Source organism: Aspergillus neoniger (genome assembly GCF_003184625.1).
Source record: "Aspergillus neoniger CBS 115656 unplaced genomic scaffold BO87scaffold_31, whole genome shotgun sequence".
Taxonomy (NCBI): Eukaryota; Fungi; Ascomycota; class Eurotiomycetes; order Eurotiales; family Aspergillaceae; genus Aspergillus; species Aspergillus neoniger.
This window is the reverse complement of record NW_020291159.1, coordinates 81,691-103,239: the sequence shown is the minus strand read 5'-3', so window position 1 is coordinate 103,239 and position 21,549 is coordinate 81,691. Positions and strand designations below refer to the sequence as shown.

Genomic DNA, 21,549 nt, shown 5'->3' with positions numbered 1-21,549 from the left:
GATCGCAAGGCAACACAAAAGAGGCGCAAAAAGGAGAAGCACAAAAAAAAAAAAGGACGGCTACAAAGCTCACTGCATCGGCTTTTTCTGCCCTTTCTCTTCTTCTTCTTTCTTTCCCTTTTTTTTTCCCATGGACCAACACAGCGGGACGGGGGAAGAGAAAAGCAAGCAAGTAGTAAGTAGCGAGTAGGCGGGCGAAAAAGAAAAGCGGGGGGGACTTAGTACTTAGTGTCAGTCTTACTACTAAGTCAGACTAGTAGTTAGTTCCAGCTGGAGAACTCCAAAGTTGTCCCATCCTTCTGTTTGGGGGAGAGAGAGTCTGGCCCAATTCCGTTGCCCGCAGTTTTGTTGCTCCGGTTGTCTCTTGCGGGGAAAATTCCCAAAAGTGCCTCATGTGATCAACTAAATAACTCCTTAGCTAACAGATATCAGTCTCTGACTCGCTTGCTCGTCCAGAATAATATTTAGTGTTCCATACTTTTGTCTTCTGTTTTCTTTCAAAAAAAAAAAATTTCTTTCCTCTCACGCGATCATCTAGATTTCACTTATGTGGGATGCTGACTGGCACGCCTTCCTTCTCCCCGCTTTTTTATTCCCCATCCTTCTTCTTCTCGCTTAACCAGCACAGTAAGTAACTACTGTACACACTGACATGATCAACAACGTGAAGGTCAGTATATAGATCAATACTACTCGGTAAAAAGTACCTAAAAAGTAGATATGTAGATAAATCTCCAGAATCGAACTAGATAAACTACTAGTTAGTTAGTAAGTAGCAAGCTGTCAGACTTAACTAACCATGCGGCACATCTCGATCGTTCAGTTCTTTCCCGTTACCCCCACCAATCATGTTTTAGTTCGGATTTCCTTGACCCTACCTAGTACTTTAGTAGTAGTACTATCATCCACTGCAGTATCATAAAATAGGCTTGCTATTAATATAGTACTAGTACATCGATAGGAAAATTAATTAAAGATGGAAAGACAGACAATAAAAGACACATGTCACTTGAGGATACTTATTTTTTGTTGTTTTCCCGGCCGACATGGATCAAATTTATCAGAGTTTGATTCTATTGAACGCCCGAAGAAGTAAACATAACTCTACTAGTGAAGAATTGGGAGAAGTCTATAACTACTTACTCACTACTAACTCTGCATGACACCTGCAGGGCGGGATATTATTGACTACTGATATAGTAACCTAATTTTGAGAGAAGTATCCCCTACTAAGCTATGTTAATATTGTCAATGCACAAAAATGTTGTTCATTACCGCGGACTCGCGCGGATTAACTTATCTTATGTATGTACATGTCCATCCGGTAACATGACATCCACGGCTCAGAAGATGAGGGGGAATGAAAGGCAGGTCTCTCACACTCCGGTCCATAGGACAAGGTGTGAGTGAGTGTATGGTACAATAGATACGGAAACAAGATCACACTCGACAACGACGACAATCACAACAACTATAACATGGCAAGGATTGGAAGGGACCACGATGTGGGTCCGGATTGAATTGAACATGCATGCGCACAGTGCATGCGCAGGCAGATGGGACATAAGCGAGATTTCAAGCAGAGAATAACATTGAGTGAAAAAGACAAACAACCTCCTTTAAGTGCCAGGAGGTCGATAAACATCATGAATTAAGAATAAAAATGAATCGGGTATATGATGGATTGTTTCCCAAGAACGCCGTTCGAGGTATCAGATGAGACTGGAATCAACATGGTGGTAGATGGTGTGTCAAATTATATGGTCGTTCTGCTTTTTCAGCAAGGTATTGCATCCGGGGCAGCCGAAATGCCCCTCCCTCCAACTTAGATGGCTGGTGCACCCGGGTTCGGTTGCTTGATTGAGTTGAAGAGGTACTCCGGAGGAAGCCTCCGCATGTTGGAAGGACGGTCCATTCCGACTCCTTGAGGAGCCCGCATGTAACCTTGACGACGGCGTTGGATCTTGTTGAAGATGATACCGGCGATGACGATCAAGAAAACACAGCCAAGAGCGCAACAGAACGAGATGAGAACGACAATGCCATTGGACAGGTGCTTGCCTGGTTGATACGTTAATATTTGATACTACAGTCAATCAGATGAGAAGAAAGACATACCTCCGCTTGTGTAAGGGTTCGAATTCGCGAAAAACATGTGAGCAACGCTGCCCGGCTGACCGTCAGAGGTGGAAGACAGCATGAAAGGTATCATTGTTGTCCCGTTGTATAGGGCCGCGGAGGCGTTTCCAAAGTCCGGCAGCTGGAGCCGACCAGTGACCAGAAGCATCTGGTCATCGTTCAGGTTGCTCACATCATCGTGATTCTTGTTGATGGGAAGAACCTCAAGCCCACGGATTTCTGTTTCGTCATCGAACATGTTCCTCACGAAACTGAAGCTAGAACCGTCATAGGCGGCAAGGAAGCTGGAGCCGTTGGCATACACGCCCGCAAGCCAAAACTTGGACACCGCGGTGTTGGCCGGGGTGAAGGCAGTGATGCTTCCAGGAATGTCAGAGGTCGAAGCTCCTTCGAAAGTCTGCCAGCTCTGTTTCTTGACGGTATAGGTCGCGACTACGGACTGGTTCCCGTCGATGGTGAGATCTCCAATTGCCAACAGTTCCTTACTGTTGAGCCACTTGAGCGCCAGCACAGTTCCATTCAGACTCGCGCCTGGCCTATTCCACTGCCGGTCTTCTGTGTCCCAGTAGCAAACACCCGGGCAGGGCAGAGCCCCCGCGCTTTGAAAGTTTCCTGCAACATAGATGTGCTTTGAGTTGGGACGGGCAGCAATGGCATTCACCGTCACATCGTCGCCAAGGAACCGGGGTGGCTGGTGCTGGGAAAACGTGTTGTTTTCCATACTGTAAACCACCAGACCGTTCAATGTCGAACCACTGACGCTTCCAGTAACATTTCCACCTGCGTAGAGAACGTTGTCTGAGATTTCCAACGCCAAGAAGGTGGAGTTGCTGTCAATGCCTGCACCTAGACCACGGATGGTGGCGGCATTGCCATCAAGTATGGCAAGGTTATTGACCGCAGACCCGTTGGTCGCAATAGTAGTGAAGTGGCCACCTAAGATTGTGAGGTTGTTGCTCGAGCTCGTATCAAAAAGACCTGTGTAGGTCTGACCGCTTGTGTTGAAATCCGTCAGCAGAGGCTCCAGACTCAGCTCGTTGTCGTAGAGAAGAGCAACAGCGCCGGCCGCAGCAAGACCACCGGAAGAAAGACTACCGGCAAGTATAGTTGCATTGTCTGCCTCGGCAAAGGCTGACAGTTGTCCAGCAAACTCGTATTGGCTGACGTTGAGATTCTGAAGCCAGTTGTTGCGCGAAGGGACCCAGACGGCAAATCCAGAGACATTGGTTGCTGGGCTGTCATCAAAGGCTAGCAGCTGATCGAAATTGCCACTAATACCAATGATCGTCTCGTTAAGATCCAAGGAGACATTGAGCTTGAGAGCAAGGACATCGCTAACAGGACCATTAACACCGGCGCCCAATGCCGACCACGTCTTCGAGTCGAAAGAATACGCTGCGACGTAACTCAGACCATCGTTTCCACCACTATATGTATCAGTGAAATTTCCACCAACATAAAGGTTGTCGCCCAGCACCGCCATGCTGGCCACTTCGGAGTTCAATCCACCCTTGGGCATTGCTGTCGCATTTCCATCCTGTTCAAAGTACATGATGTTCTCGATATTGGAGCTCGAGAAATTACCACCGACGTATACGATTTTATCATGGCTGGCCAAGGCGTGGACCGAAGCTCCATCTTCGAGGGCCAAGCCTGCCTGATCGATCGCGGAAGCCGTGACATTGGTGCTGTCATCTGACGGATTGTAGTCAAAAAGGCCATTCAAGTTATCACTCGAATTGCCTGACACCGAGTTTGCCACGAACTGGACCAGTGAGGCTACCACAGTGACATTGTTCCCTTGGCCGGTCGTCGGGGTCAACTTGACACGAGGACGGAAGGAATCATCGCTGGCATCCACATGGCCGGTATAGATGGTGTCGTACTTTTCATACAAATTGGTTTGGTAGATAAGCGTTTGAACAGGTTCGTCGGTATCGCTGGTAGGGGTAACTGTCACATTGACGATGCCCCGGGAATCACAGGTACTATCCTGCTCACAACCGGGTGTGTACAGCTTGATTGAGTAGTTTCCGGAAAGCTTGACATCGGGTTCAAACACCACTGAAGCACTAGTTGCATTTGAATCGGTCACCTGCGTGGTCAAGTATTCAGACGAGCTCTGGCCGGACGGTGCGACAGACCACGACCCTGTGCGAGTTGACTTTGACGGATAATCGGAACCAGAACAGGTCGGTTCGTTAAAAGCATTCATGGCGTATGCATAAATGTCTGACAGCCATTAGAATTCACGTTCAGCGTAAGGAAAAAGAGACGGTAACTCACTGGTCTCGAACATTTCGATTCCGTTCAGACCGGCACCCTTGCCGTACCAGTCCTGGATCTCGATCTGAAATCCGCTCATGCCAACGCTGTTGACGAAACGGAACTCGCGATACTTCTCCGATGTGCTGTTTGAAAGGGAGCAAGACTGATCACAGTGGACGTCCTTGCCGGTGTCGGGGTCGGTATATGTCAAGTTCATAATTCCATTGTCCGGAAGTCTTCTGAACAGGAACGTTTTGGTGCCGCGTCCCTCATAATGAGTGTTGTACAATCTGAATTTCGTTGGGTAATATTCGAATCCCATCATGGCGCGCCAGTACCCGGGGGAATAATCCGCTAACAGCCAAGTCTGGCCTTCGCCATCGTCGCCGCTTGTCTGACATACAATGTTACTAGGACTGATATAGCCGCTTGTCGAGGATTCTGCGTCGGAAGTAATCGTAGCATTCTGAAGGTTGATCACCTGCAGTCCTTTCTCGGATGATGTAGAATTGCCGGTGCCGTCAAAAGAACCGCCCCAAATGATATGGCCATTGCTGTCTTTCAAGATCGAGTTGACGGGTCCGTTGAGGCCTCCAAACGTCAAATTCGACCAGCCTTCATCTCCGACCCAGGCCACGGCGTTCGTGATGTTGTAGTATGTGAAGTTTCCTCCGACATAAACACTGTTCGTTTCCTGGTCGCAAAGTAATGCTGATACCGAGCCCGACAGACCTGACAATGCTGTCACCTTGTTCGAGTCCGGATTGTACAGCGCGACACCTTCCGAGTCGACCCCTCCCAAGCTGGTGAAATTGCCTCCGACAAAAATACCCTTGAACGTTCCGTCTTTCTTCGTGAAGGGGCACATCGCACGAATGTGGGCGTTGGACGACTCGAGTGACGTGAGGATTCCGTTCGGGAGAGGGGTGAGAAGGGATTGCGCATTATCATTTTTGGTAGCGGTATCGGACTGTTCGGTGTATTGATAGAGGGAAACGGCATCGAAGTCTCCTGTGAAAGCGATTTGGCCTAACGGCGACAGATCTAATTCGGGCTCTGAGACGGATTGGAAGGTGAGTGCGTAAGCGGGGGTCGACTGGAGGAAATAGCCAAGGCGGAGGACAGTCGACAAGCCAGCCGTCGCAGGCCCAAACAGTGAGGGTGCCCTCATTGTTCAGGTTCGCGACGACAGGCCAAAGAAAGGTTGAAGGCCAGGGATTGAAGAAAGGGAATTGGAAAACAAATTGCCTGAACCCGCGTAAGGCGTTGAAAGAGATCTGGATAGATTGATCAAAAAGAAAAGACAGTGGTTTTTCCTAATAGGAGGCTGAGCTACCAGCACGAGGAACACGAGAAAAGGAGTGGTCGGGCCCAGAAAACATTAATAGACGAAGGTGTAGAAGAACAAAAAAAGAAAGGAACGAAAATAGAGATAAGGAACGAATGTGATCTCAGGCAGAGATAGCCCGATAGTACAAGAATGGCCACAGCCAGGTGAAAATTAATTAATTAACGAATGACTGGGAGAAGAAGTTGGATGGAGCGAACGAGTGACATGGCCGGCAGGGGCTTGTTTGTTCCCAGAGAAGTTGCTGGGAGTCTAGTAAGTTACTTAGTAGTTGGTTTTTCAGGTACCATCATTTCCCGCCCGGTCATTGCCCATTTGGCTGCGTTCCGGGTTCCACCAGCTGCGCAGTCAGCAGCTCTCGATGGCTCGTTGGTGAGGGGCCCTCGGGATGCTCATCGGCCCGGCAGGTGAAACGCAACATTACTCGCTCGCTAGAGGGCCCATTGTTGCGTATGAGCCACGGAATGGAGCTACTCTTACTTGGGGAGCCAGTTTTGTGTCCACCGCAAAGTGGGGGCGCCCTCAATTACGGGCTTCATTCCATTTCCTGTACTATCGAAGTGGTCACATCATTATTGGTATTTGCATAACCTTCAACTCTCCGATCAGGTTGGAAAAAGATGCTAATGGAAGGGCTCTAGACTACTGCCATCAGGAAAGAGGCTGGTTTGATCATCCACGCAGGATCACTACTTGCGCCTCCGAATGAGAGACACCTTGCAGCCGGTGGGATACCTATAATTAGGTGATCTTCTCCATTCACCCCACCCCTAGTATTGGACGCCGTCACAGCGACAGTAATGACGGGCAGCATCGGGAGACTGGGAGGAAGTTAAACAACCTAGAGGTCCTCATTTCACAAACGTCAGCCCAGGATCAATGCATCCCACCATATTGAAATCGTCCTTACTGGCGGTGTACTATGCAGCTAGAGTCGCATGAACAGGTTACAGAAGTCTAATTCCATATACCCACCGCAGGAGCTACATTAGGTTTATCTAACACGATACACCTACATGCAGCTACATCGTGTTTATTCTGATCTGCTCTGTACTAGACTCAATCCTTCTTATTATCGCCTGGAGGCAGCCGTCTCATACTCTCAGGTATAGAATCACGAGTCTTGGGCACTCACCGACAGTATTCATCTCATTCCCTCAAACCATAATCAAAGGCTGCATCAGGTGATATTAGTGCTTAGCCCCCAGGATTTCTGCATAGTACTAGATATCACACCCGACACAGACAGTGCTGTGTGGGTTGGCCTTTCTGTCTTTACTACGGGGATGGATTCGTGATATCCTTTCTTGTAGGATTCCAGAACAGTAGTTGTTTGTTTCTTCGATGTACTCCGTACTTATAGATTGCTTTAGACCTTTACATAAACCCATACACACGGGGAGCTCTCTCTATCAGACATGAAGTGCCATCCTGTTCCTGTACATGCCTTGCCAAGAGCAATCGTGGCCTCCTATAGTGACAAGTCAGATGAACCCTGTTGTTGCCAGCATGCATTGGATATGTAAGATTTGTATCCCGAGAATGAATAGAACACTGCAAGTAAGAACCCAGTTGTTAGTCAGGCGATTTCCTGGGGACGGGAGCAACAAGGCCGTCTTTATCCATCTCGTCCTCGACATACAACAAGTGCAAGCGAGGTTTTCAACAGAACTATAGTCCTCAGGCCACATATGCGCAGAAAGCACCATGGCTAGGCCAAGCTTGGTCAGGAATGAAATGTATCCAGAATCTTCCAGAAACCATGAATGCTCAGATTCTGAACTGGCTTAAATTTCCGTAGATGCCCAGTCATCAACTGTCACTCGCGGCACATCACCTGACATATAGTAGAAGGTTGATCTGTATGGTCTCCAATAGAAAATTTATTGACGTAGTTGCACTGACGTTGGATATAGTTCTCTTGTTTTCCTAGACTACCAACTGCTCGCTCTTGGCTGTGGGCTCATGGCTGGTCTTGACTATGGGGGCGATTGGCAATTGGTCTAGTAACCATTCGTTAATCGCGTTTTTTTTTTTTTTTTTTTTTTTTTTTTTTTTTTTTTTTTTTTTTTTTTTTTTTTTTTTTTTTGAACAGGTGCTTGGTTCTCAACACTTGTTGGCTTCTAGAAAATTCTTATATATATCACAGTCATTAGGTTTCTGGCTTGTGGTATTCCGCCGAAGATTTGTTGCTGGAAGAGTAGTAGTAATAACTTAGTACGTTATGTGGAAGTATTGGCTGAAATATATAGATCCGAGTAACACTCCACAAGTCATACTATGGACAATGAGCTTACTTAGTAACCTGTAAGACAAGATAATGCCAATAGGGCCCACTGCAAAAACTAACACTACAATTGATAAACTAGTATTAATTTGTATGAATACCGCGAACTCCCCTCGTCTCAATATGCTAAGTGATATAGATCAAACTGATCCTACTAGCAGTATCAGACAGCAACATCCCCGTACCTGAGGTACATGTCCAGAAGAGGTGAACAAGCAAACTAAATTTGAGATAAATAACTCGATTATTCTTTGTTAGAGCCTATTACACCCACCTCACTTGAGATTAGGCAACCAGACATCTTGACCGTGGTTGACTGTTAATGCCTCAGGCACCAAAGCACTAAACCAATTCTGCAGAAGTGGTGCCAGGAACTTGCCGCACCGCGTAAGAGGCATAGCCGCGCGCAACGCGAGACTCCAGGAAAAAGGATATCGGAGCTCAGTATCGGAAGTAGCTCAAACACCTTATCTGCAAAAAGCACACTCAACTCACCAACCACTCTATTGGAATTTGTCGCCGCTTTGAGGGCAACTGATTCGACTCTTTCAATACCCATTACGCTTATTGTGACACCCTTGAGGGCTCCTCCAAAATGTGAGCGTCTTCACCTATCATCGCCGGCTACGGGGCTAATTACTCTTTCTTCTAGGGAGAGCTTCGATAACATCTATCTCGACCTCTCGAAGCAGCATGGAAAGTGCAAGCTGGCGGAATCTGGCTTAGGATGGAAGCCTTCCGGTGGCGGCGAAACGTTTACTCTTGACAGCAGCAACATCGGCGCAGCCCAATGGAGTCGAGCAGCAAAGGGATATGAGCTGAAAATCTTGTCGCGCTCCTCGGGAGTCATCCAGCTTGATGGATTTGACCAGGAGGTATGTCCGGGAATAAGTCTGAGTGATGTCAATATGAGAGAAGAGGCTGTTCTAATCTTTGCCTCTGTGGACGCTAGGACTTCGAGCGATTGAGCAAAGCCTTCAAGATCTGGTACGGTATCAACATGGAAAGCCGAGAGCACGCTCTTCGTGGATGGAACTGGGGCAAGGCAGAATTCACCAAAGCAGAACTATCCTTCAACGTGCAGAACCGACCGGCATTCGAAATCCCCTACTCCGAGATATCGAACACGAACCTTGCCGGAAAGAATGAAGTCGCTGTGGAGTTTGCTCTTGGTGGCGAGGGTAACGAGCCCGCCAAACCGGCTGGTAGCACGAAGAACCGTGGTCGCAAGGCCGCTTCGGGTCCGGACGAACTTGTCGAGATGCGATTCTACATCCCAGGAACAGCCGTGAAGACGGAGAAAGGTATCAAGGAGGAAAACGCGGAAAATCCGGACGAAGAGAACGGAGCCGAGGAAGAAGAGGGCGAAGAGCAGAATGCGGCGAACTTGTTCTACGAGATGCTCATGGACAAGGCGGAGATTGGAGATGTGGCTGGCGACACATTCGCTACTTTCTTGGATGTCCTGCATCTTACACCCAGGTTCGTATCAACCAGACGATATGATGGGTGTGTGTTAACGAAATCGCAGAGGTCGGTTCGATATCGACATGTACGAATCATCCTTCCGGTTACGCGGTAAAACCTACGACTACAAGATTCAATACGCTTCTATCAAGAAGTTCTTCCTGCTTCCGAAGAACGATGACACACATACATTGATCGTTCTGGGTCTTGATCCCCCGCTACGACAAGGCCAGACTCGCTACCCATTCTTGGTGATGCAGCTGAAGTTGGATGAGGAAATTAGCTTGGAGCTCAACATGACAGAGTGAGTGCAGCAGATGAATCAGTGGATCGCACACAGCTGACAATTTACCAGTGAACTTTTGGAAACTCGCTACAAAGACAAGTTGGAGCCCCGCTACGAGGAACCCATCCACCAGGTGGTCACGAAGATCTTCCGTGGCTTGTCAGGCAAGAAGGTCATCATGCCGTCGAAGGACTTTGTCAGGTCAGTGAAACGGTGTCCCATGCTAGCTTATGCTCCAATTACTGACAACCTACAGCCATCACGGTCACAGTGGAGTCAAGTGCTCCATCAAGGCGAACGAGGGTCTCCTCTACTTCTTGGATAAGAGCTTGATTTTCGTCCCCAAGCCTGCCACTTACATCCAGATTGAGAACATTGCGATTATCACTATGTCGCGTGTGGGTGGTGCCATCTCGGCCAGCAGAACATTTGATATCACAGTTAGCTTGAAGGCTGGCCTGGGAGAGCACCAATTCAGCAACATCAACCGGTATGTGGATCTCTATAACGCTCAAATATTTAACAGAGGCTAACATTCCCTAGCGAGGAGCAACAACCCCTCGAGGAATTCTTCAAGGCGAAGAACATTCGCTTCAAGAACGAAATGTCCGACGATGTATGTGTAACCTTGCAAATTCCTCACCCATTCGCGTGTTCGTCATCACTAACCTCCCTGACTAGGCCTCGGCTCTCATCGCGGCAGCTCTTGACAATGACGACATGGGCTCCAGCGACGACGAGGGCGTCCGGGCTGACCGCGGCTCGGCCGATGAAGACGAAGAGTCCATTGACGAGGACTTCCAGGCCGAGTCTGATTCTGACGTTGCGGAAGAATATGACTCCGCTCACGAGAGCAGCGGCAGCGCCAGTGACGCCGAGATGGGTGATGCATCTGATGGAGAAGACGATGACGAGGATGAGCCCATGTCAGAGGCGGAGGGAGCGCGGCCGAAGAAGAAGACAAAGGTTGGAAAATAGTTTTAACGTCTTAAGCCCGTTGCTTGTATTTTTTCCCGACCGCCCATTGTTATGATGATTATCGCATAATGAACCGGGCTTATCTATCTGGATGACATTTAGCATAGTCCTTCTGCCTCTCTTACTCTGTACTTGGATGTTTGAAATCCCTGTAAATGTATACTAAGACATGGCATACAAAGGACCGTTGACCAACTGAACACACCATAGTTCTAACTAGGAAATCCCATCCACCACCATAACAAGTAGTACCACACCACCATACTGTACCAAAAACATCACAACAATTAGACACGTCCAACAGCCCTCCAACTCGATCCCTCCTAAAGTTTGCTTATTGGCAACACTATCGATTATCACCTGCATGTCATGTGCATAACATGTCATAAACCAAGACGCGACGCCGATCCATGTTCGTTCGTTCGTTCGTATCCATATGGGATCTACGATCATAGAACGAGAACCCTCCCCAGCCAAACCTTCTGTACAGTAAGTGGGGAAATGGATTCGATTCGACTCGTAACATCCTCAACCATGAATACGTGCCTCAATATAGGATATATCACATGCCATTATTGTCTCTCTATCCCTGTCCCTACTGGGAGGTCATTACTATACTAGTACTAGTACTACTAGTAGTAGTAGTTGGGGTTAAGCGAGCTGCACTAATAATTAAGTAATACTGTACTGTAGTCTACCTGCTGCATGTATGTATGTTTGTTGACTGCAGGATGAAATATGCCCGATTGCCATGGTTATTTCAAACCTGTCTTGCATGTTGGGTGGTTACGATAGGTTCGGATGTTGATGTGCGGTGTAGGGGGGTGTTGTGTGTGAGTGTGAGGCAGAAGCAGGAGTAAGTGTGTGTGTGTGTGTGTGTGTGTGTGTGTGTGTGTGTGTGTGTGTGTGTGTAAGTGAGTAAGTAACTGTGTAGCCTCATGATTTACTCCGAGTCGGGTTTCTGGCTCCCTTGCTCTGTGCACAGGTTTAATCATGGGAGATGCAGGGTTGGTAGTGGTGGTGTTTCATTGTGGTTGGGTTATTTATAGAAGGATAGAACAATTAATTAGATAGTAAGTAGATACTGGAAGCAGGCAGGTGATATCTTGATTTGGGGAGGGTGAATCCCAGAGAAGGAAATACTTATACAACCCCCTTTTGATGAAAGTAACATTTGGACGTAAATTTGGAGAGATGAATGAAATTCGGATCGACTGGACTCAAATACTATCTCTTTCGTAGTAGTGCTAGAACCAACCGGCAACTTCCTATGGTGTGACGCTTGCTTCCAGACCGTTGGGCGAAGCAGCAATGATTGGCTGAGGAAGGAAAAGCCTTGACTGCAACTTACGGCATACGATGTTATTCCGGCCCCGACACAACAGAGTCAGTGTCCATTATGGGTATTAGTCGGTGGTATTCTTCCTTCCCCTCCCTGACTGCTTGCCGTCCCGCCCGTTACGCGGTTACGCATGGGAAATACAGGCTAGCCTGCTTTTGCTTTGTTCCTCCCGAAGGAGAGAGGTGTTGTTGTCCCGTGCGGTGCCAGCAACCTTTTCTTTTCCTGCCGGTTCCATAGCTTACCTACCAGCTGCTTCTTACGCCCGATTATCTGTATGTCGTTCAAGACAGGTGGGTTGGGCTTGCGTATAAATGGCCATCGGATGATACTTGCAGGTCCCAGATGATTCGCACCGGACACACAAAGCAGCATCCTTCCAACTAATAATAGCCCACCCGCAGCGGATCTGTCTTGGAAAGCAAACCTGGGAGTGGTTGCCGTCGACCCAAGGTCCGGTAGATTGAGCACTGTGCAGGACACACGGGTCCGGAGTTCAATTTATCAGGCCTTCCTGATTGTACAGCTCCAAAACCTCGCCCTCCCAAAGTGGAATTTTCCCATTCCCGGATGCGCATCCTATTAGATAGTAGATAGTCAATGGCTCCAGGGTTGGTTGGTTGGTTGGATTCGTTCCCCACGATCTTACTGACTTCGTACTGTAGTACACCTGACCCCCCGGGGAGAATGGTTTCGCATCTCTTATTAAGCTAGTGGTGTCCAAAAGATCTCGAGGGACTTTAAGTTTGACTTTGGGGGATTTTCTTATTGCTTTTTTTTTTCGTTATGGACATGTCCGGTAAGAAAATAAAAAATCACTGGTCCTGTTGCTAAGGTAGTGACAGTTAAAATACTCCAGGGTAATTAGTTCGCAATAAAGTTCCGAGTAAAATAATGATGACCATGGAGCCGTTGTAATTCGGAATGTCGCGGTTCTAGATAAGTGTGGGAGGGTGTAAACAATAGGTAATGCTGGGAAAGAACTCCAATTGATCATAGATAGAGAGGATGAAAAGTGTCATATTTAAAAACCAAACGGTGTGCAATTAAACCGTCCATTGGGGGAAATAAAATAAAAGTGGGCGACAGGACAGCAGGACTAAAAGGATTGATTAACTAGTTAGCCTTCCCATACAGTCAGTAAGTTAGGTTAGTTTAGTTTTGGAGCAAAGTAGAGAGAAGAGAAACCAGAGCCCCCCCTTTCTTTCTCGGACAGGGCCACCAAACAGTCTGGCTCCAACGACTAAACCACACCCCCATCACTCCGCAGGTCCCAATCGCTCTCCCTCTTTCCCCTGTTCCCTCAGTACGTATTCACTTCTCTCTTTCATCGTCCTTTTCATTTCTTCTCCCCGACTTTTGTTTTTTTCCTGTTTCGTTTCGCATCATCTCCTCCACACCCTGCTTTTTTAGCTGTGTTTTTGAGATCCTCCTTGGGTTCCAGCTATAATCCCATCCCCTTGGCTCGTTATTGAACTGAACCTCACCCTTTTACCGGTGAATAATAGTATCCAGGTACGCAGGCTGGCTCCTCTATTTTCTGGCCCCCCTCCCCTCCTCCTCCTCCCTACCTTCTCTTCTGCATCCCCACGGACCATACGTGGAATACGGTTATCCTCCACGTTGCTGCTTCGATTATTGCGGCTTCCAGACCTTCCCCTTGACTGCTTCCTGCAAGGACTTTGTCGCTAACGAAGAAGGTCCTACCTGTTCAGGGGAACTTCCTCATCGACGCTCGCTACCACCTGCTTCCTCTACGCTCGCTTCCCATATTACTTGCACACCCTTCACTTCCACAATGGGTAAGCTTGTCGCCCTGTACCCTTCCTTTCCTCATCAACCTGCGATTTGAAAGAAACACCCCCCCCCTTTTCTACCTGCCACCAATTCCTCCCTATCGTGTCCGAAACCCGGCATCCTAGCGCGTTGTGATACCACCATGGCACGTTTCAGGAACCGAAGTGCGGATGGTCGCTCTCAAGGAGATTCGGAAGCTCCTCCAAGCTTCCTCCAGAAGGGCTCGCAGAGACCGAAGCGCCATTCGTTTTCGCCTGCCCTCGATCGCTTGTCTTCCGAAAGTGAACGACAGGATGATGAACCAGTTGCTGACTCTCCTTCGCACAATGTAGCTACACCACCCCCTGCACCGGCTGCCAATGGCACGCCCGTTTCGTCCTCTCCCCCCAGCAGCAAGCCCAGTTCGCCCTTCGTTGAGCGCAGTAACCCAATGGGCGCGGGAAACGCTCAGACCGTGAGCTCCAAGGACCCCAAGGCTGTTGCTCAAGCTGCTACGGATATGAAGAATGTCGTTCGCCGGAAGCTGACCGGCTACGTTGGTTTTGCCAACCTGCCCAACCAATGGCACCGTAAGAGTGTCCGCAAGGGATTCAACTTCAACGTGATGGTTGTTGGTAAGTACCCAACAGGCGGAACCACGCAGAGCTGCAAATTGTTCAATCTAATATGCCACTAGGTGAGTCTGGCCTTGGAAAGTCGACTCTCGTGAACACACTCTTCAACGCCTCGCTCTACCCTCCTAAGGAACGCACCGGCCCCAGCCACGACATCATCCCCAAGACCGTTTCTATCCAATCTATCAGCTCCGATATTGAAGAGAACGGTGTCCGTCTCCGCCTGACCGTGGTGGACACCCCCGGATTCGGTGATTTTGTTAACAACGACGACTCGTGGCGCCCGATTGTGGAGAACATCGAACAGAGATACGATGCCTACCTGGAGGCCGAGAACAAGGTCAACAGAACCAACATTGTCGACAACCGCATCCACGCTTGCGTTTACTTCATCCAGCCCACTGGCCACTCCTTGAAGCCCCTCGACATCGAAGTCATGCGCAGGTTGCACACCAAGGTCAACCTGATCCCTGTGATTGCCAAGGCTGACACCTTGACGGACGAGGAGATTGTGGACTTCAAGAAGAGGGTAGGTTGACCCCTGATTCCATTCCTTTTGTATAGTATGCTAATGCAATCACTCTCAGATCTTGGCCGATATCCAGCACCACTCCATTCAGATCTTCGAAGGCCCCCGCTATGAGCTTGACGACGAGGAGACTATTGCCGAGAACCAGGAGATCATGTCCAAGGTCCCGTTCGCTGTCGTCGGTGCCAACTCCGAGGTTACGACCCCTGATGGCCGGAAAGTGCGCGGTAGAAGCTACCCTTGGGGTATCATCGAAGTCGACAACGAGGAACACTGCGACTTTGTCAAGCTGCGCCAGATGCTGATCCGCACCCACATGGAGGAGCTCAAGGAACACACCAACAACTCTCTGTACGAGAACTACCGCTCCGACAAGCTTACCCAGATGGGCGTGGCCCAGGACCCAAGCGTCTTCAAGGAGGTCAACCCCGCTGTCAAGCAAGAGGAGGAGCGTGCCCTCCACGAGCAGAAGCTCGCCAAGATGGAGGCAGAGATGAAGATGGTCTTCCAACAGAAGGTCGCAGAGAAGGAGAGCAAGCTGAAACAGAGCGAAGACGAACTATACGCCCGACATCGCGAGATGAAGGACCAACTGGAACGGCAACGTCTGGAGCTGGACGAGAAGAAGGCGCGCCTCGAAAGCGGGAGGCCAATCGAAAAGGAGCCGAAGCGAAAGGGATTCTCGCTTCGTTAGACGCACGCACGCATGACTGGTACCCCGATGCCTTTGCCAAGGGACTTACATCAAGGACCACCGAGGTTACGGATGGTCGTCGGAGGCACTCAGGTGGTTTTATGTTGATTTCTCCACGACTCCCGATTGACCGCACGCTCTTTCTAACCCGCCGCCTCTTTTCTCTTGTGTTTATTTGTTCTCACCCCCACACTCCCTCAAACCTCTACTTTTCTCGTATCTGCTTCCAGTAATGACTCTATTATCGACCGGGTGGACCGCAGAAGAAAAGACAGCCTTTGTTTCTTTTTTCTCTTCTTCAGCCGAAACCAACCACCCGTTGGGGCTTGACTAGGAGATGTGGCCGGAACACCGGAGCTGAATCCAGCTTGGTGATAATGTCTGGATGCTCCCGTGCTTCTGGTCGCGGAATCGCAAGACGACGCACGGGGTGACGGCCTGGAAGACCGCTTTGGGTTCGGTATTCACTGCTTCATGTCCACCATTCGCTTCTTGTTATGTACTTTTGCCTACGCTATACCTTGTTCCCGTCCGATTTCCTATTCCCCGTTGTGGCCTGGTACTCCTACTTTTTATTCGTCTTCGGTACAATTTTTTTATTTTTTTTTGCCTCCTTTACACCATTTTAGTGAGATCACCCACCCCTGACCATCTTTTTATTTTCTGGACGTTTTTCCTTGTTCCTCTGCTGTTTCTGTGCGCTAGTTGTCAATCTGAAGTGTTATTGAAGAGCGAACGATACGATAATGGAAGCGGGAGGTGTATGAGCGAAGAAAGCAAGACGAAGCTGGAGGTGCTTCGATGGGTTGTGATGTATTGTACCATGGCCATCTGGGTGCGACAGCAGCGGAGCTTATTCGACGAAAGGCGTATTCAGTAAGAAGCGTGTAGGCTGGATATATGCCTATTGTGATATAGTAATTTCAATTCAGAACAATCGAGCAGTATCCAGCTCAACACCTAGAAATGTGGGTGGGGCAGCTTTGTCGCTCACGATGAATCCCCCTATCTGCTCGTATCAAAAATAGGATATCAGAGTATCGTCTGTAGTTGCTCATGTTTTGGATACTGCTGGATGCTTCTTTGAGGAATCGATTTTGCTAAGCATAAAAGCCCTCAGTGACCGGAAGATCAAATCAGTAGAATCAATCATTAATCCGGATACCAGCCAACAATTACCCAGAATAGAATTGCACACGACCTGGGGAAGAGCTCGCCTGGATCAAGACATCGATAAGCTTTTTTCCACCGACGGTTGTGTTGCATCATTGCGGGCGGGCGACGTCACGGGAGTGCGGCTGATGCTCGAACGAACCAGTTGACCGAGCGAGACTACTAGGCTGAATAGGACTAAAAGTAGTAGCTTCTTCCCTCAGCTGGCAACTTACTCTCTCCAACTTGCACCAGAACCGCCGTTCGTTCCCTTCAAGGCCAAAACCCACCGCCGTCCCCGCCCAGCCTCCCTTCCCAAGTGGATATCCATCTGCTTCCACCGCTCAATTAGTTTCCCCGATATTCTTTCTTCGTTCCTTCTCCTCCTTTTCCCTTTCCCTTCTCATCCACTATTGCTGTTGGCTGCTCCAGTGCCGCATCGCCCGTTCCACCCCCGGTATCTCGGCCCTTTCTTACTACTAACCAACGACCCTCCCTACATTCCTCCTTCTTCATCCGACTTCCCGGGACAAGCGATCGCAATGGCCCCTGCTCCGCCCGCTAATCTGCCTCTGCCTGAGAGACTCAAGGCTTTGGCTCAAACACTGCAGTATGTGTCGCATGTCCCGGAACTGACGGCTGGTACTGACGAGGTCTCCTCTACTTAGATTTGCTTGGTTCGCTGGGTAGGTTATAGCTCCGCCCTATTTCGCACTGTCTGTTCTTTTTGGCGACGTTGCATCATACAATAATAAAACCTCGGTCTTGGGCCTGTCCAGCAGGACATGCCCACCGCACCATCCCTCACCGGCTCTCGCTTTGAACGGTCGGTCCGAGCATATTCGCTAACGCATCATAGGCATGTGACGCTGCTCCTTTCGGTTTTCCGCTATGTTTTGTCCTACATTACGTTCAACTATTACTCCTCGTCGGCGCAGGTAGCTTACCGCCTTGCGTTTGTTTCCGCTGCCGCGACATACGGAATTGTGGTGTACAAGGGACACATTGCCCGTGGCCGTCTCCAGGGCAGTGTTCCCAACATTGCGCTGAAGCTGGCTGGTGATGAAAATGTCCAGTACCTCGGTAAGTGATGGCGATCAAATAGCGAAGACAATGATACTGATAAGCGTAACTAGGTATGGCTTTGGTCTGGCTCTACTCGCGCCAGATCCCGTTGGCCCTGCTTCCTTTCAGCGTCTACTCCATCTTCCATGTTGCGACTTACACTCGTGCCCACCTGATTCCCACCATTCAGGGTCCCGCCCCGGGTGCCCCGGCCTCTCCCGCTTCTCCTAGCGGTCCTAAGCCCGCCGCCAGACCTTCTCCCTTGGCCGATACCATTGGACGGTTCGTCAAGCAGTACTATGACGCCAGCATGCACCTGGTCGCACAGCTGGAGATGTCTCTCCTCTTCCGCTTGGCCGTCGGCATCCTCACCTTCTCCAAGGGTAGCTTTGTGCTGTTCTTCTTCTACCTGGCCTTTTTCCGCGCCAGATACTCCCAGAGCTCCTTTGTGCAGCAGGCGGTCCGCCACTTCATCGCGAGAGTCGATGCTTCGGTTTCTCACCAGAGCACCCCCCCTGCGGTTCGTCAGGGTTGGGAGTCTCTCAAGGCTGCCGTGGGCCAGGCCTACGAGGCTACCGACCTCAACCGTATGAGCTCCGGTGCTGCGAAGAAGCCCCAATAGAGGGCCATCAGGATTGGTTTAGGACGTTCAGGATTACAACGGAATTGGTGAACTGCCCCGTGATTCTACGTGCATAGGATTTTTGGGAGCCGTTTGTTCTGGACACCGATCATTGAGACTGATGTGCCGGTAATGAATCTCCATGGCCAGCGATGTCGCCCTGGCCGAGGAGCACGGCCCTTTGATGAACAATGAAGGTTGTGAATAGTGGAGGCGAGACGAAGTGAGATTTGGGAGTAGCATCCGGGATGGTACTTTTAACTGCTCGGGGGAAGAACGCGGAGGAAGGTTACGTGAAATGTCTCAGCAAGTTTTTTCTGTCCTTGAATATGTCTCATTGTTATATATTCCAATGCGACAGTATAATGTTAGTGGCTGTCGTACTCTGCCTTCCCACCGGATTATGAGGGATTAGTAGGATGGGAAGTAGCCTATGGCGAGCGTCGGCGTCCGGCGGGTCCGATTAGACTTCCGATCGAGCGCAGAATTGTGATGCAGTGGCCACGGCTCAGTCAGCGCGTAAGCAACGCAGCGATAGGCGGATTGCCCGGCGGAAGCTTTAAAAGACAGATGCCTGAGGCTGCGATTCTAACTCGGACGGCGGAGAAAACAGGAAACCGACCGAAATTTTGGGGCCTCCCGGACGCTGGCGATGATGCCCGAAAGATCTTTTTTTATCATCGAGAGGTGCGATGCTCCCAACTCCCCTCTCCCGACCAGTGTTGGCAACATAAATTCCCCCGGAATCCACCTTTTCTCCCGCCTTGCTCTACGCCCAGTTCCTCTCGACTGTCATCCCATTCTTGTCCGGGGTGGCGTCCTTCCGTTAAACCACAGTCGCTCGCCGCATCCCAACCCCCGTGGTCTGGTCCGCACCACGATCCGGTGGGTTGCGGTATCCTTGCAATGAGCTTGACCTCGCGCGTCTTGGGCCTGTTTACGACGACAGAGACACCGTCTACCGATCCCCCTTCTCCTGCGTCGGCCTCTCAGTTCCCCAACGTTGCTCCCGCTAGCAGCGACCATGTCTTTCATTCCGCCGGTCCGATAAGCGCATCCAGCGACCATAATGCTCAGAAGGCTACGTCCCTTGCGGATGAGGAGGAGCCTCGGCCTCCCTATCTACATGTATGTTTGTTGGTCTCATGGAGTGCGACTGTTTGGCAAGCTTTGTCTTGATTGGATATAATCTCAGCTGTATTCTGACCATCGTTGCTTGGATAGGCTATGCTGGCTGGAGGTACCGGAGGTACCTGCGGTGACATGCTCATGCATTCGTTAGATACGGTGAAGACTCGACAGCAAGGCGATCCCCACTTCCCTCCGAAATATACCTCTATGACCTCGTCGTATGCGACCATCTATCGACAAGAGGGATTCTTCCGTGGTCTGTACGGTGGTGTGACGCCGGCGCTGTTTGGGTCTTTCCCTGGAACGGTCATCTTCTTTGGTGTCTACGAGTTCACCAAGCGGAAGATGATCGACTCTGGGATCAACCCTAATATTGCGTACCTGTCTGGAGGTAAGGGTGTTTGTTGCTTCGCCATGGGTGGGCGATACTAATTCGGTTGCCGCTAGGTTTCTTCGCCGATTTGGCTGCCTCCATCGTATACGTTCCCTCCGAGGTTTTGAAGACGCGGCTGCAGCTGCAGGGACGCTACAACAACCCGCATTTCAACTCGGGATACAACTACCGCTCGACCACGGATGCTCTACGCACGATTGTTCGCCAGGAGGGTTTCTCTGCCCTCTTCTACGGCTACCGGGCGACCATCTATCGTGACCTTCCCTTCTCGGCCCTGCAGTTCGCATTCTACGAGCAAGAACAACGGTTGGCGAAGGAATGGGTGGGCTCGCGAGACATTGGACTGCCTTTGGAAATTATGACTGCGGTTACGGCTGGTGGAATGGCAGGTGTGATGACTTGCCCGATGGACGTTGTCAAGACGCGTATCCAGACGCAGCAGAACCCGGAAAGCTTGAGCTCGACCAAGTCGGCGGGTGAACCTGCGTCGACGAAGGAGAGCCCGCGCCAGCATACGTCATCGCACACGACGTCCACCCTGCGCACCCACTCGCGACCCATCTCGACGTCTGGAGCATCGACGTCGGTCGCGCCGCCCGGGGCTCCCCGTCTGGATACCTCGTCTTTCTTCACTGGCTTGAAGATGATCTACCAGACCGAGGGCATTGCGGGGTGGTTCCGCGGAGTCGGACCCCGCGGAGTGTGGACCAGCATTCAAAGTGGAACAATGCTGGTCATGTACCAGTACCTTTTGAAGAAACTGGAAGCTTACCAGGGGGTGGAAGACCTGAGCCCTTTGTGAGGGTAAGCTTCTAACTTGCATTGAAGATTTGGCATCTGCGAGCCGATAGTGAGATTACTATCAGCGGGTGTCCGGGACACACGGTGGGGTGTCCGCTGTAGATAAAAAGAAAAGAGCGCACCACAACCGGAGCATGAGCATGAGCATGAGCATGAGCATTATAGACGGCTATGTTGGAAGGGTGACCGGACGGGAGTGGTATGATTTTTTCTTTGTTCTTTCTTCTTTTCTTTTCTTTTCGGCTTCTTGTCTTCTAATTATTGGATTCCCATTCCCCTCCCGTCGTTTTCCCGGCATGTTGAGAGCTTGCATGATTGCATGATCGGGTGGTTGTGGTTCAGGGCGCGCATTTTGTTTATAGGAGGAAGGACATCATCTCATGTACGGATACTTTTACATTGATAGACATTAGACCAGGGCTGGTAATGAAGCATTGTATATTATTCTTCAAGAGAGAGAAGAGAGTTTGAGTAGAACCAGAGATAATTACTAGACTAGCAACAACAATAACAAAGCGATCGACAAAGAGAAACCCGCCAGTTGCCGAGGGGCGCGAATGAGAAAAAGTAAACAAAAGCCGGATGCGGTCAGAGCAGCAGCCGGACTGGATTGGCTCCTCCGCCGCTGTGACCTCACG

At 49.9% G+C, this 21,549-nt stretch overlaps 6 protein-coding genes across 6 annotated transcripts; 5 read left to right on the top strand and 1 right to left on the bottom strand.

Annotated features, from left to right (window-relative positions):
* Positions 1-1,825: 1,825 nt before the first annotated feature.
* Positions 1,826-5,578, bottom strand: BO87DRAFT_389533 (putative cellular morphogenesis protein (Rax2); the record flags this gene model as incomplete). The annotated part of the gene is made up of 3 exons (XM_025624897.1): positions 1,826-2,061; positions 2,119-4,371; positions 4,426-5,578. 3 exons carry the CDS (start codon positions 5,576-5,578, stop codon positions 1,826-1,828), a joined length of 3,642 nt encoding a protein of 1,213 aa, XP_025476543.1.
* A 2,464-nt stretch (positions 5,579-8,042) lies between these two features.
* Positions 8,043-10,958, top strand: BO87DRAFT_443865 (FACT complex subunit POB3; the record flags this gene model as incomplete). The annotated part of the gene is made up of 9 exons (XM_025628117.1): positions 8,043-8,062; positions 8,125-8,133; positions 8,374-8,917; positions 8,995-9,524; positions 9,574-9,813; positions 9,865-9,996; positions 10,052-10,285; positions 10,339-10,411; positions 10,477-10,958. The coding sequence occupies 9 exons, from the start codon at positions 8,043-8,045 to the stop codon at positions 10,771-10,773; spliced, it is 2,079 nt and encodes a 692-aa protein (XP_025476542.1). The 3' UTR covers positions 10,774-10,958.
* A 3,093-nt stretch (positions 10,959-14,051) lies between these two features.
* Positions 14,052-15,746, top strand: aspB (septin AspB; the record flags this gene model as incomplete). Its single annotated transcript, XM_025619708.1, has 3 exons — positions 14,052-14,523; positions 14,586-15,052; positions 15,111-15,746. 3 exons carry the CDS (start codon positions 14,052-14,054, stop codon positions 15,744-15,746), a joined length of 1,575 nt encoding a protein of 524 aa, XP_025476541.1.
* A 385-nt stretch (positions 15,747-16,131) lies between these two features.
* On the top strand, positions 16,132-16,626 carry BO87DRAFT_315853 (uncharacterized protein; the record flags this gene model as incomplete). Its single annotated transcript, XM_025619713.1, has 1 exon — positions 16,132-16,626. One exon carries the CDS (start codon positions 16,132-16,134, stop codon positions 16,624-16,626), a length of 495 nt encoding a protein of 164 aa, XP_025476540.1.
* Positions 16,627-16,947: 321 nt separating this feature from the next.
* BO87DRAFT_379219 (uncharacterized protein) lies at positions 16,948-18,975 on the top strand. The gene is made up of 4 exons (XM_025623981.1): positions 16,948-17,508; positions 17,567-17,584; positions 17,758-17,981; positions 18,035-18,975. The coding sequence occupies exons 1-4, from the start codon at positions 17,441-17,443 to the stop codon at positions 18,583-18,585; spliced, it is 861 nt and encodes a 286-aa protein (XP_025476539.1). The 5' UTR covers positions 16,948-17,440; the 3' UTR covers positions 18,586-18,975.
* A 269-nt stretch (positions 18,976-19,244) lies between these two features.
* Positions 19,245-21,363, top strand: BO87DRAFT_379218 (putative mitochondrial carrier protein). The gene is made up of 3 exons (XM_025623980.1): positions 19,245-19,713; positions 19,810-20,107; positions 20,164-21,363. The coding sequence occupies exons 1-3, from the start codon at positions 19,492-19,494 to the stop codon at positions 20,910-20,912; spliced, it is 1,269 nt and encodes a 422-aa protein (XP_025476538.1). The 5' UTR covers positions 19,245-19,491; the 3' UTR covers positions 20,913-21,363.
* Positions 21,364-21,549: the final 186 nt, after the last annotated feature.

Bases quoted from the DNA above. Each gene is read 5' to 3' on its own strand.
- BO87DRAFT_379218 (XM_025623980.1), top strand. From the start codon at position 19,492: ATGAGCTTGACCTCGCGCGTCTTGGGCCTGTTTACGACGACAGAGACA. The intron at 19,714-19,809 runs GTATGTTTGTTG...TTGCTTGGATAG, and splicing joins CTCGGCCTCCCTATCTACAT to GCTATGCTGGCTGGAGGTAC. The intron at 20,108-20,163 runs GTAAGGGTGTTT...GGTTGCCGCTAG, and splicing joins TATTGCGTACCTGTCTGGAG to GTTTCTTCGCCGATTTGGCT.
- BO87DRAFT_379219 (XM_025623981.1), top strand. From the start codon at position 17,441: ATGGCCCCTGCTCCGCCCGCTAATCTGCCTCTGCCTGAGAGACTCAAG. The intron at 17,982-18,034 runs GTAAGTGATGGC...AAGCGTAACTAG, and splicing joins TGAAAATGTCCAGTACCTCG to GTATGGCTTTGGTCTGGCTC.